A 16269-nucleotide genomic window follows, 5' to 3' on the forward strand; every position below is an offset into this window, starting at 1 on the left:
GGGTACAGCATCCTCTGCACTCCTATTGACTCGATAGGCAAATTGGTGAGGATCCAGTGTGGGGGAAGCACGTCTTGAGGCTTCTCGGATGAGAGGTGAAACATCTTCAAGGAAACTTACAGAAGTCCAGACGCTTCTCTTTCCAAGCTCCTTAGACTACGATGACCTGGATGACTGAGAACCTTCACAGATATATCAGTTCACTAAGTTAAGCTTAGCCGACAGAAAGTTCAGCACACAGGCAGAGAACAGGATTGGTCCCAGTAGAAACTAGAAACAACCACAAACCACTTCAGAATGATTCTCCTGTAGGGGAAGCCCACCTAGAGTCAGCTTGGCCATTGTAGCTGTGAGAGAAAGACGGCAGATCTTAACATACATGTTTGAAAAAGGATAAGTAAGGATAAAAATGCATGCATCAGTGGATTTGAATACCCTTTAGTTTTATATAGATGATCATTTCTATGGGCATTTTAACCCAGGAAGCACTCTCAGTCTTTCAGCTCTGAAACGTCACACATGACAAACATTTGTTTGAAAAAACAACAAAACACTTTCCTGATTAGTCCTGACGTCACGGCCTGCTCACTGAGACAGGCTCCACACATGCTTTACCTTTGAATCAAAGTATTATTATAATAATGTAAATGCGTAAAACTAATGTATAACCCGTCAGAAATGTATCCTGGTTTCCTACATTTAAACTAAACTCAGATATGAAAGATGTGGATAAATGTGCTTCTGTTTCCACCACCAGTCGCTATGCTTGGTGACCAATTTCTGACTCCAGCTCTTCCCCGAAACAGAGCTCTGTATTCTTCTTCTTCCTGTTCTCCCAGAAACAAAACATGAAAGCGTTAACTACACAGGAGAAAGACAGCAGGGAGGGAAGAGGAACATGTAGAGAAGAGAGGACGGATGCTCCTGATCACCTCTCCATCGTCCCACACTTCCCTCTGTGCAGCACAGCGTCTGTGTCTGAGCTTTGACTGCAGTGTGGGGAAATCTGCCTGCAGTAAAACATGGGAGTGTCCTCCCTCCACTTCACTGTCTCTGTGCCCCCACCAGTCTCCACTGTTAGAGGCTTCAAGTAATAAGAAAAATACAAACAGTGGTGAGACATGTTAAAATGTGTATTGTTTGCTGATGATACCACTCTGTATTGCTCAGGTAAAAACCTAGAACAGCTTCTGACTACAGCGGAAAAGGAGTTAAATATATTAAAAAACTGGTTTGATGTAAATAAGTTATCATTAAATATAAAGAAAACAAAATTGATTATTTTTGGCACTAGACAAATGAAAAATGTATCTAAAATCAGGGTTAATGGAATTGAAATTGAAAGAGTGTACGAAAATAAATTTCTTGGAGTGATAATTGATGATAAGCTGAGCTGGAAGTCTCATATAAACCATGTGAAAACAAAAATGTCAAAAACCATTGCTATTCTCTATAAAACAAAGCATGTCCTGAACAAAAAATCATTATACACACTCTATTGTACTCTGTTGCTTCCATATATGACTTACTGTCTGGAGATATGGGGTAATGCATATAAACGAACACTCTTCCTATTTTCAAGTTACAAAAAAGAGCTATAAGAATTATAAACCAATCAAACTATATAGAACCAACTAACATTTTGTTTATTAATCTGAATACCCTGAAATTTGATGATTTAGTTGAATATAAAATGGCACAGATAATGTATAAAGCACAAAATAACTTGCTTTGCCCCAGTACTCAGAAGCTGTTCAAAGTCAGAGAGAGTCAATATGACTTAAGGGGAACAGATTTCTTTAAAAAAAAACAAGATAAGGACAAATATAAAGCAGAGATGTGTTTCTGTTAGAGGAGTTAACCTGTGGAATAGTTATGACAGTGATTTAAAAAGGTGTAGTTCATTTTCCTTGTTTAAAAATATGTTTAAAAATAGAGTATTAGAAAAATATATATATCAAGAATGAAAAGAGCAAAAAAAAAAACAAAAACAAAAAACAAGAAAACCTCTTGATTCTTTTGCTTTGATGTAGTTACTTACTAAGGTGGTGGTGTTTTTTCTTGTTTGTTTGTTTGTTTGTTTTGTTTTTGCTTTGTTTGCCTTCTCTCACCCCAACCGGTCGCAGCAGATGGCCGCCCCTCCCTGAGCCGGGTTCTGCCGGAGGTTTCTTCCTGTTAAAAGGGAGTTTTTCCTTCCCACTGTCGCCAAAGTGCTTGCTCATAGGGGGTCATATGATTGTTGGGCTTTTCTCTCTGTATCTATGAAGCGCCTTGAGGCGACATTTGTTGTGATTTGGCGCTATATAAATGAAATTGAATTGAATTGAATTTTATTATTTGCTTCGAGCCCTGTGTACAGGAGCTGCATGCTAAAAGATCTTTTGTTAAAAGGGTTGGCGTAATAAGCAAATGCTTCAGCCAATACCTTTTGATTAGCCTTGTCTCATGCTTTCTTGCTTTGTGGTAAATCTTTGTTCTGTCTTCACTGAGATATTTGAATGCTAATCAATAAACATATCAATCAATCAATCAGACATCCAGCATGTTTCCAAAGTCGGTACGTGGATATCTGCCATTTCTCCAGTTTACCAAAAGAATCCAGTCTCACCCCCCCAGACCGTTGTTATGGTGACACTTATACGGACTTCATTACAGTTGTAACACACTTACTCACTCTTTGTTTTGATGGTCTTTATGTCTGTGTGTGATCATGGATTAAACACACCTTGTGTTTTAGAGGTGCTCCGCCTCCTGCTCCCAGCTCGTGATGATTAACTCACCTGTGAATAACTGTGTGATCAGCAGCTTCCTAAGCTGGAGGACGACACCTGATAAATACCTGATTGTGTCTTCAGCACATGCACAGAGGCAGTGATGTCTGTTCTGTGCAGGAAGCTGGACCCTGTGAGTACGACACAATGGCTCAATGCTAAGTGCTGAGCTAGTGCTAAACGTGCCTGTTTACAGGTTTCTGTACATGAACCACAGAAGAAACACTGCAGACCAACAGGTTTGCAGTTTATACGAGGATGCTGAAGCTAGCATCTAACGTTAGTAGAGCTTGACTGTTAGAAAACCACTTTCTGCTAAACGATCCTCGTTCTCACTCGGATTCATTCATTTGTCTTGAAAAGGTGTTTTATTTCTTCCTGCTTCTCTAATTCAAGAATAACCTTATCACTTTACTCGCCTTTGACTTAAACACTGTAAATGACCATCACAAAGCCTGACTAACTATTGCTCCCTTAAACGGCATCTTTGGATCCTCTTGCAGCGATCCACGACTGTATTTTCTGTTTGTCCTCGAGCTAGTTTATTAAATCCTGGACATCCCGACCATCAGTCCGCTGAGCTCTCTCTGAACCATGAAACAAATGTGGCATCAAGATCACAGCGAGCTGTATGAATGTGTACGCAGGAGGCAGGTGAGCCTCGCAGGTGATGCTGATGCTCCAGGAAGTGTGGAAGCAAGCGTCCCCTCGCTCTTACATAAAGCTCAGTGCACTCCACAGGAACTGTCCACTCCAATCGCGCGGGTCACATGACCCACACACGTCGGTGACCCCCTCCCGACTCACCTCTCAGGAATGTCGCCGCATTGACGCTACCTACGTCACGTCCAGTTTGACCAACTGTCAGGCGTGGGTTGCGTAACGACGTGGAAAACGCCAAGCGGAAGTTGCTAAGCCAGATATGGATTGGTGGGTGGGGCCACTACGCCAGAGCCGTTGGATGGGAGGGCTCCGCACTAAACACGTGACTAATTTGATGCTGCATTCAGGGACTTGTCATAAAACACTACAAATGCAGCTTCATTTTCTCGTGGCGTAACTAATCAAAGTAAATGCAGCCGGAAACTACAGAGAAGAAGCGTCATCTGTGTGTAACGACAGCAGGTAGTTCGGTGGGATAAAGACTCTGAACTGCAGTACTGAACGTGGAGAATATAACGCCTGACTCACACGATCACAGGCCGGATAACAAACTACTGCCGTGACGGAACATCGTGCCGTGGTCGCTTTTGTTTTTTATTTCAACTTATCGCCGTTTCTTTGGGTGCTCAACTTAACCTGACGTCAGTGAAGGCATCAGAGCTTCCAAAGGCGACCGTGAGACGGCTTCAGCCAAAGAGAGGCCGGTGTTTGTTTTTGGAGCCAGGACAAAATGCTGAATCCGCAGAGGTCTCTGTCCGAGCTGCCGAAGACGTCGACGGCCAGTCAGGTGGAGCGCGGTGTGCTGGTGAGCTGCTCCGCGTCTGTCGCAGCGCCGCTGTTAGACTCGCGAACAGCTGGTGGTGCTTCACACTGTTATTGCACTGAGCTGCCCACGGTAGCTGTTAGCCCCGAGCCTGCCCGCGCGCTGTTTCTGTGACATTGTGGGTGACGGTCAGTGGGCCCATGGCGACGGCTCACTGACCGTCACCGTGATGCCGTTACCGACAGGTGAGCGCGAGCCTACCGATGACAAACTGCACCTAAACGTTTCCCTGGTCTCCCTCACTGCAGGGCGGGGGTCATACGGTTAAACATGGCATCAACACGCGTGTAAATGTCACAGAGTGTGTCTCTGCGACAGCAGGAGGGATGATCTAATATGGCTGAACAGATTCAGCCATGTACTGGTAAAACCGTCTGTTTGCCAGTAACAACCAATCACAGGTAAGCTCGCTGGAGCTCCCAGTGTCACAGCTGGTTGACGGTCCACGGCTGACTGACGGTCCACGGCTGGCTGACGGTCCACGGCTGGCTGACGGTCCACAGCTCAGGCCTGTCCTTCAGTAATGAGACAAAGTCTGAGCTGGACACACGGGGCAGGAACATCACAGCGAATAATGTCACCACTTTGCATTTTTGTGAGAGAACATTAGCCGTGTGGTTTTTATGCTTTCAGACAAACCAGTACGGTGTAAGGTCTAAGTGTGGAGCCTCTGCACTGAGCCCCCACTGTGGACACGCGGCACATTACCACTGCTGCTTAGTTCCACGTCACAGCCTGTTGGTATCATTAGTGTCCAGGATCTGCATGGACCATGAAACAGTGGTGTGTGTGGGGACGTTAACGAAACAACGGCAGGACGGGTCGTCCCCTTGTAGACCGGAGCTCCCCCAGTGTGGCACACCCCATGTTTGTTCGAGGGCTCCCTGTGTTCATGTGGATGTTACATCAATGACACTGGTAACCAGTTAGCTTTTTAAAACGGGCGTAAATATTCCATTCAAACCCTTGAAGTGCTCAATTTCAGTCTCACATTAGTTGAATTATTTGAAAGAGGCGAGACTACAGAAAGGTCAAATATGAGACCTGACGACTGCCTGCTGCAGAAATCACAGTCAATCAGTCTGATCGTGTGAAGTCAAAAGTTTATGGATATTGGACACAATGTTGCAAATTAATCATGTAAATTACCCTACATGAGTAATTTGAAGTATAGTTATTGATATGTATTATTGATCAATAATAGTGATTCTGTGCGCCTGCAGGGCGAGCTGCTGTTATCTTCGTCTCTCACTAACAGGAAACTGGTTTACTGTGTTTGGCAGGAGGAGGAGTTCAACTGGCTGCTTAAAGAAGAAGTGCACGCTGTCCTAAAGCAGCTCCAAGATGTTCTCAAGGTAAACATGAGCTTTAGCCAGGGAGCTCTGTGCTGGTCACACCAAGTCTTTGCCAGGCTGTTGGTGACAACATCTGGCAGATGAAACACAAGTGTCCTCAGCACCATGAACAGTCCTGTCAGTGAGCATCTCTGACAGGAAGAAGCTCTCAGGTCGTTCCAGCACATGTTCTGAAGACGTCTCTGCTGTGTTCTTGTCACCAGGAGGCGTCCAGACGTTTCTCCATGCCGACACCAGGCTTTGAGAATCAGCTGAAGCAGGAGAACTTCATCCTCGGCAGCTCAACGTAAATGCAGCTCACACTGCCGTACTGTTACATGTAACGCTGTCGGCACGTGATAGGCTCACCTTTCACATCCACTTCCTTCTGTATTTGTTGTCCTGTGATGATTCAAAGGTAAACATGTGACTTCTTTCAGCAGCATGGATCAGGTGAAGGGTGTGCTGACGCTGCAGGGGGAAGTGCTGACTCAGGCTGTGAGTTTATGACGTTCTCACAAAGCTTTCTAACGACACTGCTGTGGGCTGAGCATCTTTAATGTTTGACTCTGTCTCAACAGGATATCAACCTGAAGGTTGCAAAGAGCAGCCAAGTGTTGCACTTCCAGTTTAGAGAAGACAAGCAGTGGAAACTGCAACAGGTATAGAAAACAGAGCTTCACCTAATACAACACGTAGCTGCTTCTCTGACGTTACAGCTGCAGAAGTTTGAGGATGAAACCTTAGAAAACAATGAGAAAGAAGGCAGCTCCTCAGCTCCCCGCTATCCGGTCGTTCAGTCTGACGTCACTAGCCGTGTCTGGGCCTAAACTCCGCTGCAGGTCCATATATCAAACGATCACTATGGCATTACTGAGAGTTAAAAACTGTCTAAAGTCTTTCATCTTTAATAAAATGATCAGCGTTCTGCTCTACCAGGTGTAACAATTGAGTTTAACATCCAGGCATCCATGAAAACAGAATTTATGACATTTAACGGAGTTAGAAGTTAGCAGGAAGTTAGCTCGCTAGCTTAAATACAATATAGCATGTCCTGACTGCGGGGTTTTGGAAACAAATTCAAACGTACAGCTCTGTTATCACTTCCAACATAAATGAAGACAGAAAACTAAACAGCAGTGACGTTTGTAGGGTTACTGAAGTTTGGCTAGCTGGTATATAATGATGTGCTACGTGACCGCTAGCGACACAGCTATGTTAGCATAACATAAACAAGCTAACTTTTTTTCCACTGGATAAAAGTTAACGTGAGTGTTCTCGGTGGTCAGGAACAAATGTAATCGCATGGCAGGATGCTGTAAAAGGACCAAACTTCAGCCAGGAGAACAACTGAGATAATCCATCCACAATACGAGGTTAGTCATTCATACACTGCTGCATGGGCTGGGCTGTAGCTACATCCTAAGGGTTTAAAAACTGAGCTTAAATAAATGATTAGCGGTAATAAAAGCCGAGGGAGGTCAACAGTGATCACTGACTGTTTTAGGAGCTTTTTGAGATTAAATAGAAGAAAATACAAAACATTAAACATGTTAACAACACAAAAGCATATTAAACGCAGCTACTTTAGGCCCGGAAGTAGGACTCGTCACGTCATCACTTAATGACCGGATAACGCTCACCATGAAGCAGCTAACGTGCCGGCTGCAGAGGCCGTGCACGCCGTGGTGCACACAGAGCAAAGCAACAATCTTCCTGTTTGTCAGGGTGCTTTTCAGGAGTGGAGCCAGGCGGAGTCAGAGTCAAATATTAACTACCAATGAAACCTCACGGTGTTAACACAGTCACTGTCACATCTGTGTGGGCCCTCTGTCAGCACACGTGTAGTGTACATCACAGAAGTATGACCTGATGCAGCCATATAAAATAAGACTGTCAGCAGGTGTCAGTGTTCAGGTTAATGACAAACATCAGGGGGGCGGGGCCTCTAACCAGGTCGGCCTGACCACATCACAACCAGCGAGCTTCTAACGTGACTTTGAATTGAATCAACACTTTGCATTAATTACACCAAACACAGTTTGACATTCATAGCCGAGCACTGTTAATGCTGCGAGCCATCACTGCCAGGTGGGTGGAGGCAGACGCAGCAGCACTTGTTCACGTCTACGTTGGAAATGTGACACTGGTCACAGATACTTGTTGTTCTCATGTTAGCGACATGTTAGATTCTTTCACATGTCTGATATTTGGTAACATCAACAACAAACGCTGGATCTTCTCTACAGTGGAAGATGTTTGTCCCACAGCCTCCGTGATCGGCTGCAAACACTGAGTTTGTCTTAATATCTGAGCTCTGCAGTGATGGAAGGACCACAAGCTGCAGCATTTTTTTGTAGTTAGGAATAACAGCGTTGTCATTGTTCTCTGTACAGAGTTTACCAGTTATTCAAGTCCTGTTTTCATTTGCATGATCATGTTGTCAAACAGAAGTTTGCTCCTCTCTATGGTAGCTCATGGAAAACCAAACAAACATGTTCAGTGTAAAGCTTTACTTATTATCCGTATGAGTAGCTGCACCTGAGGACTCACAGGTGAAGATCTGTAAGTCATCAGCTAGTCTAGTCCAGACCACCCGAGAGGTGATACCGGACAGTTTTATTCATGAACTTGTGTTAACGTATGGCCCCCCACCCTTCACTGGTCTTCGTTTCTGTGGCCCATCAGATCCAAGATGCCAGGAACCACGTGAACCAGGCTCTGCAGCTGCTGAGCAGCCGTGACGAGAGCTACCACTTCAAGTCTGGGGCTGAGGTCAACAAGGTGTGTCCCTGTCAGCACACAGCTGCCTCTCCTGGTGCTGCTGGTACTAACATCACATTGTGTTCATGCTGCAGCTCATGGATGGAGTGATGCTGCAGCTCACACGAGCTCGAAACCGCCTCACGACCCCAGCCTCCATGACGCTGCCTGAGCTGGCTGCCAGTGGTTTGATGGTATACACGCTGCACGCAGTGATCTTACTGAAGAGTAACTGTCTTTGTAGAGATGCAGGTTTAAAGAAAACGTTTTGAGGATTTATGACAGCAAGTTTAGTCAAATCAGGTTCCTCGTGAGAGCCGGGTTTCTCAGGAAGCTGGGTCCTCCTGTAGGTCAGTGCAGTCCCTCTGACCTCAGACGAGGGCGATCTATGACATCAAAAGCAGTGCTAGAGTGGAACAGTCGCAGTCAGTAATAGTTAGGAGGTCCTGTAAAAAGCCCAGTCTCAGTGCTGGGCTCTGAATCCACAACTGTTGTGTGAAACCAGCGCCTGCAGTCTGGGTTGGTGTTGACTAACCTCAGTCGACACTAGGGATGGGTACCGGTGTCCGGTGCCATGATGGCACCGGTTCCTACATAAACGGTAGTAACCAGACCGAAAAGCAGCGCACATTTCGGTGTTTTTTTTTCCTGAGCTGTGATACACTTTAGATTCTAGCCAATCATTTTACGTTTCCGAGGATAGTAGGCGGGTCCAGGTACGTACGTTCTTTTAGAGCAGAGCTACAGATTAAAAATGCCCAAGGCGAAGCGGTCAAAGTCTGGCTGTACTTCACAGCAAAAGATGCAAACTCAGCAGCTGCAACAAGTGCTTTAAGCTGATACTGTGATGCTGTCAAAGGAGGTAACACCTCAAATCTGATGAAACACCTGGCGACGCATAGCGTTTTTTTAAAAGCCGAGAAATGCGCCGTATTTGATAGCTTGCTGCGAGACCTCACACCGAGCACATCTACTGCGGGTGTGGTGCCTGTTATCGACCCGGAGTTAGCAACATCCCCCAAAAACCCGAAGAGGAGCGTCCTGGCCCCTAGCCCTGCCAGTGTAGCAGAAATGATGAGGATGATGATGCAGCAGCAGCCGTTCTTCTCTGCGTGAGTAGCTTAATGTTGTTCGTGTGTAATTTACGTTGAGTAGGCTAACCACGTTATTACATTAATGCATGTAAGGTGAACTAGCAAACATCATCATAGCTACATGCAGCTGTCTTCTTGTTTGATTGCAGATACTCCCTTCACCCTGGACAAAAAGGCTAAAATGACCAAAGAAAAAGTGGAAAACAGTTAAACATGAGAGGTTTTTGGACAAAGTTTGTGTTTTTTCCATTGATTAAGCTGCTTCCAGCCAAGAGTGAAACCATATATGCCCCATAGCTGCAGAAAAGGCTAACATTGTTATCTTTTTACAAAAAAACAGCTGAACATGAGAGGTTTTTGGACCAATTTTGTGTTCTCCATTCTTTAAGCACCGTTTAAGCACCGGCACCGTTTCAAAAGTACCGGTTTGGCATCGGTATCGGATAAAACCTAAACGATACCCATCCCTAGTCGACACTCGCAGGATCAGAGATTAACTGCAGGTTTATACTTTTGCTGTCCACACGTTAGCCTTGTGTAATGCAGGATATGTTATTAAAGGCATTTGGCAGTAGCCACATCAAATATTACTCATTAGATTGTTGCCCAATGAACCTGCTCGGAGCCCACGCTGCTCTGATGTTAGAGCAGAAAGGTTGGAGAAGCACTCATCGATGTGGTGTGGGTGAAACTCCACCAGGGCAGAAATACACCACACCATCTGCAGGTTGTTGCTGGCTCGTGATGATGAATTTTAAAGCAGGACCTGATGAACTCTGAGTGAAGTTAGTGCAGAGAAACCCAGCAGAGAAACACTGAGGACAGGTTAAACCTTCCTGTGATGTTTGACTGTTTCACACCAGACTCTTGTTTGATCCCCAGAAAATGTTCTCTCCTCCCATACCCGGGGACGTCATGGTCAACTTTTACATCAACTTAAGCAAACTGTGTCTGACTGTGTACCAGCTCCACGTGCTGCCTGCTAACACCACCAAGGTGAGACACTGACACCGTGCACCCGTCTGTGGCGCCGCTCTGTCATGTGACCAGTGTTTGTGATCTTCTCATATCTGCAGAACTTCAAGCCTGCTGGGAGCTCGGTGTTGCACAGCCCTGGAGCCATGTTGTAAGTGCTTCAGTCCTCTGATGAAGCTTAAACATGTTGAAGCTGAAACGTTTACACAGAGCCATTACCAGATGATGCACCTTATTCTGTCGTAACATTACTCAAACCTGGCTCTATGAGTGATGTTTAAATATGACTGTGGCCAAACGGCCTCTGACTCAGCAGCTGGGCTCCTGCCCCCATGACGCTGGATGGAAATTGTGGTTTATTTAGTTGCTGGTAACACACAGCAGTGCTGAAGTGTTCATGCTGGACAGTATGTAAGTTCTCTTTACATTTTGCTACCACAGTGAGCTCAACAACAACCGCTTTGAGGTGAGCCACGTTCACAAAGTTGAGTGTGTGGTGCCGTGGCTGAGCGACACGCTGGTGTTCTTCACCATATCCCTGCAGCTCTGCCAGCAGCTGAAGGACAAGGTCAGTCCCTCCAAACACTCCACACATTAGTCATGACGGGACAGACAGGAGATTCATTCTGGGAGCACATGCTGTCTGTTCGGCAGTGTTGGGAAGGTTTCTTTTAAAATGAACTGTCACTCTCCACACCAACACCAGCTAGATGTTTAAATCTTAACGTTAATGAGTAACAGTAGGTGGACATTAGGTAAGGCTGCACTTTTTGCAGAGATCTCGTATAGAAAACTATTCCTCGCGTATATAAAACAGGTCAGCGGCTCTGAACCGTAGTAAAGGGACCTCTGGCTAATACGGTGGGTTCATGTCGGCTCGTAGCTGAAAACTAGCTTTACTTTGTTGTCTGGGTCAACTTTGCTAGCAGAGACAGAGAGAGGCGTTGAAAGGCTGCTCCAACAGAACTTATTGTTTCAGAGGAAAACACGAACACGGTGTACAGTCGAGTCTTAATAGCTTACTTACAGCTGGGCTCGTCAGGCTCTCTTCTTGGCTGCAGTGGTTATTATTATATTTACATGCTTCCAGCTCCCGTTTCTGCTCGATGACAGCTCCTACTGTAACACCTGTACTGATCTTTCTGTGTTCAAATGTTCAAACATGAAAATGAAATATTTACTCTGAAAACTGAATTAAAAGCTAAAAGTGAAATAAAAACAAACTAATTAGAAAATATGAACTTTTAATAACACCACCATTCAGAGGGTTACCCTGACCCCTGATGCTGATGGTTCTGGGGCTTTAATGGGGGGTGGGGGGTCTTTTTGTCACCCTTAAATGTTTCGGATCAAACATACAAAAAGTCAAGTATACAGAATCTAAACTGATGAAGGGCACGAACACGTCTCCACACCACTGTGTAGCTAACCCGGGGTGAGCCGAGACGTTAGCCAGGGTCATGTGACAGCTCGATGATTGCAGTTAGGTTTGGCAACGTTGTTTCGTTTACTTTGTAGAACCAGCCTTGAGTCCCAGGTTTGTGTCTTTGCTGGGAACAGATTAGGATCAAAGGCCTCTGGGATGACTGATCTCAGCACAGTTTGCCTAAACGTGTCTCTACAGTGGCTTGAAGTATTTGGACCCTTTGGCAGTTTGTTTCATAAAGTGATCTTTCCTTTTGGTCCAGACAGGTCTTTGTTTTTCAGCATTAAATCTGTAACAGTGAGCAGGAAGTGAAAGGAAGTGAAACTGTTTTATCTTTGACTAAAGCCCGGCTGCTTCCTTCCCTGCAGATATCGGTTTTCTCCAGTTTCTGGAACTACAGACCTTTTTAACCCTGCCGCCCGTCATCCTCCAGGCTCCGCTCGGACTCAAACTTAGCACTCTGTAAAGGAAGTGTTCATCATTTTAGGTGTTTGAAATGCAGTGTGATGTCAGCGTGCTAAAGCTCCGCCCCCAGTGATGTTGGCCCAGATCGCTGACAGTCCCGTCAGTGCATCTCAGTCCTGGCGTGTGGATTCACGTCCTTTGGTTCACTTTAACAGGATTATTTTCCCACACTCACATTCCTGACTGTGTTTGTTTAGTAAAACACTAACTTTGTACTTCATCTCTTCTTGTTCTTACACGGTGATCGCTTTGAAAGCTTCCTCGTAGTCCTGCTTTACTACTGTGGTACTGGTATTGGTACTGTGGTACTGTAGTACAGGTACTGTAGTACTGTGGTACTGGTACTGTGGTACTGTAGTACTGGTACACAGGTGGACACCACAGCCTGTGACTGTGCTGTAAGATGCTCAGAGTAAATCAGTCTAATGCCACTAACAGCATCATACATTCACTCTGCTGCTAACACTAACCTCACATGCAGCACTGATGCTGCGTGACATGTGCGTTACTGTTATGATGCACGTGGAAAAGGCCGTTTAGTGGCTGCCAAGCTCGTGTTGGAGTGGGAACATGAGGAGGAGGATCTGTGATGAAGGTAACAACAGTTTTCTGTGTTTTTGATGGAACTAAGTAAACAAAGGAAGGTCTTTGAAGAAGCGCCTGCTCTGTTTCTCCTGCCGTAGCACCTTTTCAATCTTCCCACAGGAAACAAACCTGCTCACAGTACGTCGAGGACAGCTGGAGGCTGTCATCACCGTACCAGGACCAGGTCATGAGTGGCAGTTTGGACATAGATGTCAGCTGCTCAGCTCATTTTACCTGTCACTAGCTGATTGGCTGATCTGAGCTCTAATTGATCCTGTTTCCAGTTTTATCAGGTGCACCATCAATAGAGGAAGTGTTGCTCTAGCTCAGCCTCTTCCTCATTCAGTACGTGGGTGTGTGGGACACAGTAAGAATCAAACATTGTTGTAATGAGTAAAATATCTGAACCATGCACGGCGTATATTTACCCGTCATGGCTCCTCCAGTCTGGTTTCGTTCACATTGTCGTGCCCTGATGTCCTGAGCTCAGTACAGATGGCAGCACGTTTGTTTCCGAGCAGAAGCTGTAAGAAAAGAACCGACGAGCAGCAGAAACATGAACACAAGCGTGGCTGGAGCAGGCCCTTCATCCCCTCCATCTCATTCCCTGTTTGTTACCACATGGATTCATTTAAATAAGCTACATGTGACATCATCTGTTGCTGTTTGTATTCGTCTCGTGTTGATTTTGTTTGAACCAAACACTATTGTAGACATGAACAAATGACTTCATTCCACTAAGTATTAATGTATTTAAAGATGCTGTCATGTAAAATGTGGATGTGCAATTAACCTTTGGTCCTGTTGAACTCTTTGGTGATCTGAAGATGCATGTAATAAAAAGTCACTAAACTTCACATTTGTGTTGTTGTAAATGCAGTGCCACATTGTGTATTTGTCACACACATTTTAATATTAGACAAAGATTCATGCAAAATTCATTTTTGTAATTTCATACATTAGGGTGGAAAGAGACCCAAACCCGACCCGGTCTTTGTTCGTGGTAACACCAGCTGCACCTGATGTGCAGTCAGAATTCAGAAGCATCCATCAGTTTGTTCCATGAAGCTCACGTTCATGTACTCTGTTATACAGCAGCACAGTGAGAGGAAACACCAGGACCTTTACTTCTGAAAGGCTCAAAACAGACAATGATAGTGGAGTTGTGTAGTCAAAGTCCAGTTTGATGGCTTGTCATTCCCAAGAATAAATGCAGAGGGAAGCAACAATGGTTGCTGACTGAAGTAGTCACAGTCAACGTCAAGGAAGGAGGTAGGAAGCAGACCACGCAGACATCTCAGGTTTGCAAAGGTGAGCAATTTATTTACAGTGAGCTTAATTTAATGTGACTTAACAAAACCCAAATCAACTCACTTAACAAAACTCAACAGACCATGGCTCTGGTAACTCTGCTCTGCTGCATTTGGTAGAGACTGGCTTTAAATAGGGCCATCAATAGCCCAGCCAGTACCACTCACTCACTGAGGGATCTAAAACTCTACACAGATGATCTAAAAACACAAAACCTCTACACACTTCTAACACGCACATTTACACAACTAAATGGCAGAATTAACAAAAGGAAAAACACTCAACAAATCCCTTTAAACCTTAACACAAACAAAAGGAAGCATCTCTATGGAAACAGAAACCTGCTGACCTGCTGATGTCATGTGTGACATCAGCAGCACTTTAAAATGAGGAAATGCCAGGTGGGCGTTTCCCCACACCTGACCCTCATGAGGACTGAAAAGACAAAGTATGAACAAATGACTTAATGTGTAACATAATAAAATATAAAGAAACATAACTTAGTATTTGTCTTAATTTGCAGAATGTTTGATTTGACAACAGAACGCTTCCACAAACAAACCCGGGATAGTGAGTGCAGCTTGACAAATAGCAAATCATAGCAAACACATAGAAACAGAATAATGTGTACAATGTGCAAAAAAAAAGGTAAACACAAATGGGATACATGAGAGCAGCTGCTCCTCCACTTTGTCACACTGACCAGGAAAAAACAAAGCGAGCAACTTGTGTAAATCAAGGTAAAAAAAACGGTTTCCCTCCTCGTCAACACTGACAAACAATCAAGGTTTGCAGAATGATTCGACCAATGGCTCAGACGGTTCAGTCTCTGAGGTCAGTGCTGCCAGGACCGCCCTTGACCATCAGGACTGTCAGTGTCAGCACTGGGACACGACCATGAGGAAGACCTTGATGTAGTTTGGGGCACCATCGTTCTCACTAGAAGAAACAAAACTTGTCATCACTGCAGTCTCAATATGAGAGATATTGAGATGAGATAATGCAACCACTGGCACTCCCATATCTCCATATTCTGAGACCGAACTCTGTATTGCTCGTTCCCATAGAGCAGGATTTATCAGAGCTCACCTCCAAAATATGGGGATGGACAGGATGGGCTGTCTGCAGTCCTCACACTAGCTTTAGATGTTATCGGTCCATTCACTGGACAGTATTGGTTGTAATCAGCCCCACAGAGAGGAGCCTCTACCCTCTACCCCTGCTGATCGCTCAGGTTTGTTATCCAATCAGACGACAGCAGTGATTTTAATAAATGAGTTAATGTGGTGTTGATATACCAGCTTTGACATGTAGACGTTATGTTTTCCACTGTCTTTGTGACACTAGCTTAGAGTTACTGTGAAAGGTTCATGTATACTGTACTAAAGAGGTTGGTACGTCTTCCTCTTGGCTGTTCTGTTTTCTCTGTTATTACCAGTGTTGGGAAGGTTACTTTTAAAATGTATTCCATTACAGATTACAGATTACATGCCCCAAAATGTATTCTGTAATGTATTCCGTTATGTTACTCAATGAGAGTAACGTATTCTGAATACTTTGGATTACTTAATATATTATCATGCTGTTTACAACTACATGAATGTACTATTGCTGTGATTTATTACTGTTACTGAAGGTCCGCGGCTCCGAACCGTAGTAAAGGGACCTCTGGCTAATACGGTGGGTTCTGTGTCGGCTCGTAGCTGAAAACTAGCTTTACTTTGTTGTCTGGGTTACAAAGAAAGAACAATACAGTATCCACATCTGAACCAAAGAGTAAAACAGTGAAATGTGGATTATTAAATATTAGGTCTCTCTCCTCCAAGTCTCTGTTAGTACATGACTTAATAATTGATCAACAAATTGATTTACTCTGCCTTACAGAAACCTGGTTGCAGCAGGATGATTATGTTAGTTTAAATGAATCAACACCCCCGAGTCATTCTAACTACCAGAAATCTCGAAGCACAGGTCGAGGGGGAGGTGTGGCAGCAATTTTTCACACCAGTCTATTAATTAATGAAAGACCAAGACAGACTTTTAATTCATTTGAAAGCCT

At 44.6% G+C, this 16269-nt stretch overlaps 1 protein-coding gene across 2 annotated transcripts; it reads left to right on the top strand.

Moving 5' to 3' along the window:
- Positions 1 to 3837: 3837 nt before the first annotated feature.
- rogdi (rogdi atypical leucine zipper) lies at positions 3838 to 13756 on the top strand. 2 transcript variants are annotated; one of them, XM_006807858.3, is made up of 11 exons: positions 3838 to 4239; positions 5541 to 5612; positions 5816 to 5898; positions 6032 to 6089; positions 6173 to 6253; positions 8280 to 8375; positions 8450 to 8548; positions 10331 to 10444; positions 10525 to 10574; positions 10865 to 10991; positions 12218 to 13756. In XM_006807858.3, exons 1-11 carry the CDS (start codon positions 4165 to 4167, stop codon positions 12257 to 12259), a joined length of 897 nt encoding a protein of 298 aa, XP_006807921.1. In that variant the 5' UTR covers positions 3838 to 4164; the 3' UTR covers positions 12260 to 13756. The 2 variants fall into 2 exon arrangements, with proteins under 2 accessions (XP_006807921.1, XP_006807922.1); XM_006807859.3 differs by having other exon boundaries at positions 3839 to 4239; positions 6035 to 6089.
- Positions 13757 to 16269: the final 2513 nt, after the last annotated feature.

This window comes from Neolamprologus brichardi, unplaced genomic scaffold (genome assembly GCF_056152115.1).
Source record: "Neolamprologus brichardi isolate AB-2024 unplaced genomic scaffold, ASM5615211v1 NODE_ptg000031l+_length_7269946_cov_1, whole genome shotgun sequence".
Taxonomy (NCBI): Eukaryota; Metazoa; Chordata; class Actinopteri; order Cichliformes; family Cichlidae; genus Neolamprologus; species Neolamprologus brichardi.

What these genes read in the sequence shown, in the direction of transcription:
- rogdi (XM_006807858.3), top strand. Translation starts at nt 4,165, where the DNA reads ATGCTGAATCCGCAGAGGTCTCTGTCCGAGCTGCCGAAGACGTCGACG. An exon ending in AGCTCCAAGATGTTCTCAAG is followed by an intron (nt 5,613 to 5,815) that starts GTAAACATGAGC and finishes TCTTGTCACCAG; the next exon opens with GAGGCGTCCAGACGTTTCTC. An exon ending in GCCAGCAGCTGAAGGACAAG is followed by an intron (nt 10,992 to 12,217) that starts GTCAGTCCCTCC and finishes CCTTCCCTGCAG; the next exon opens with ATATCGGTTTTCTCCAGTTT.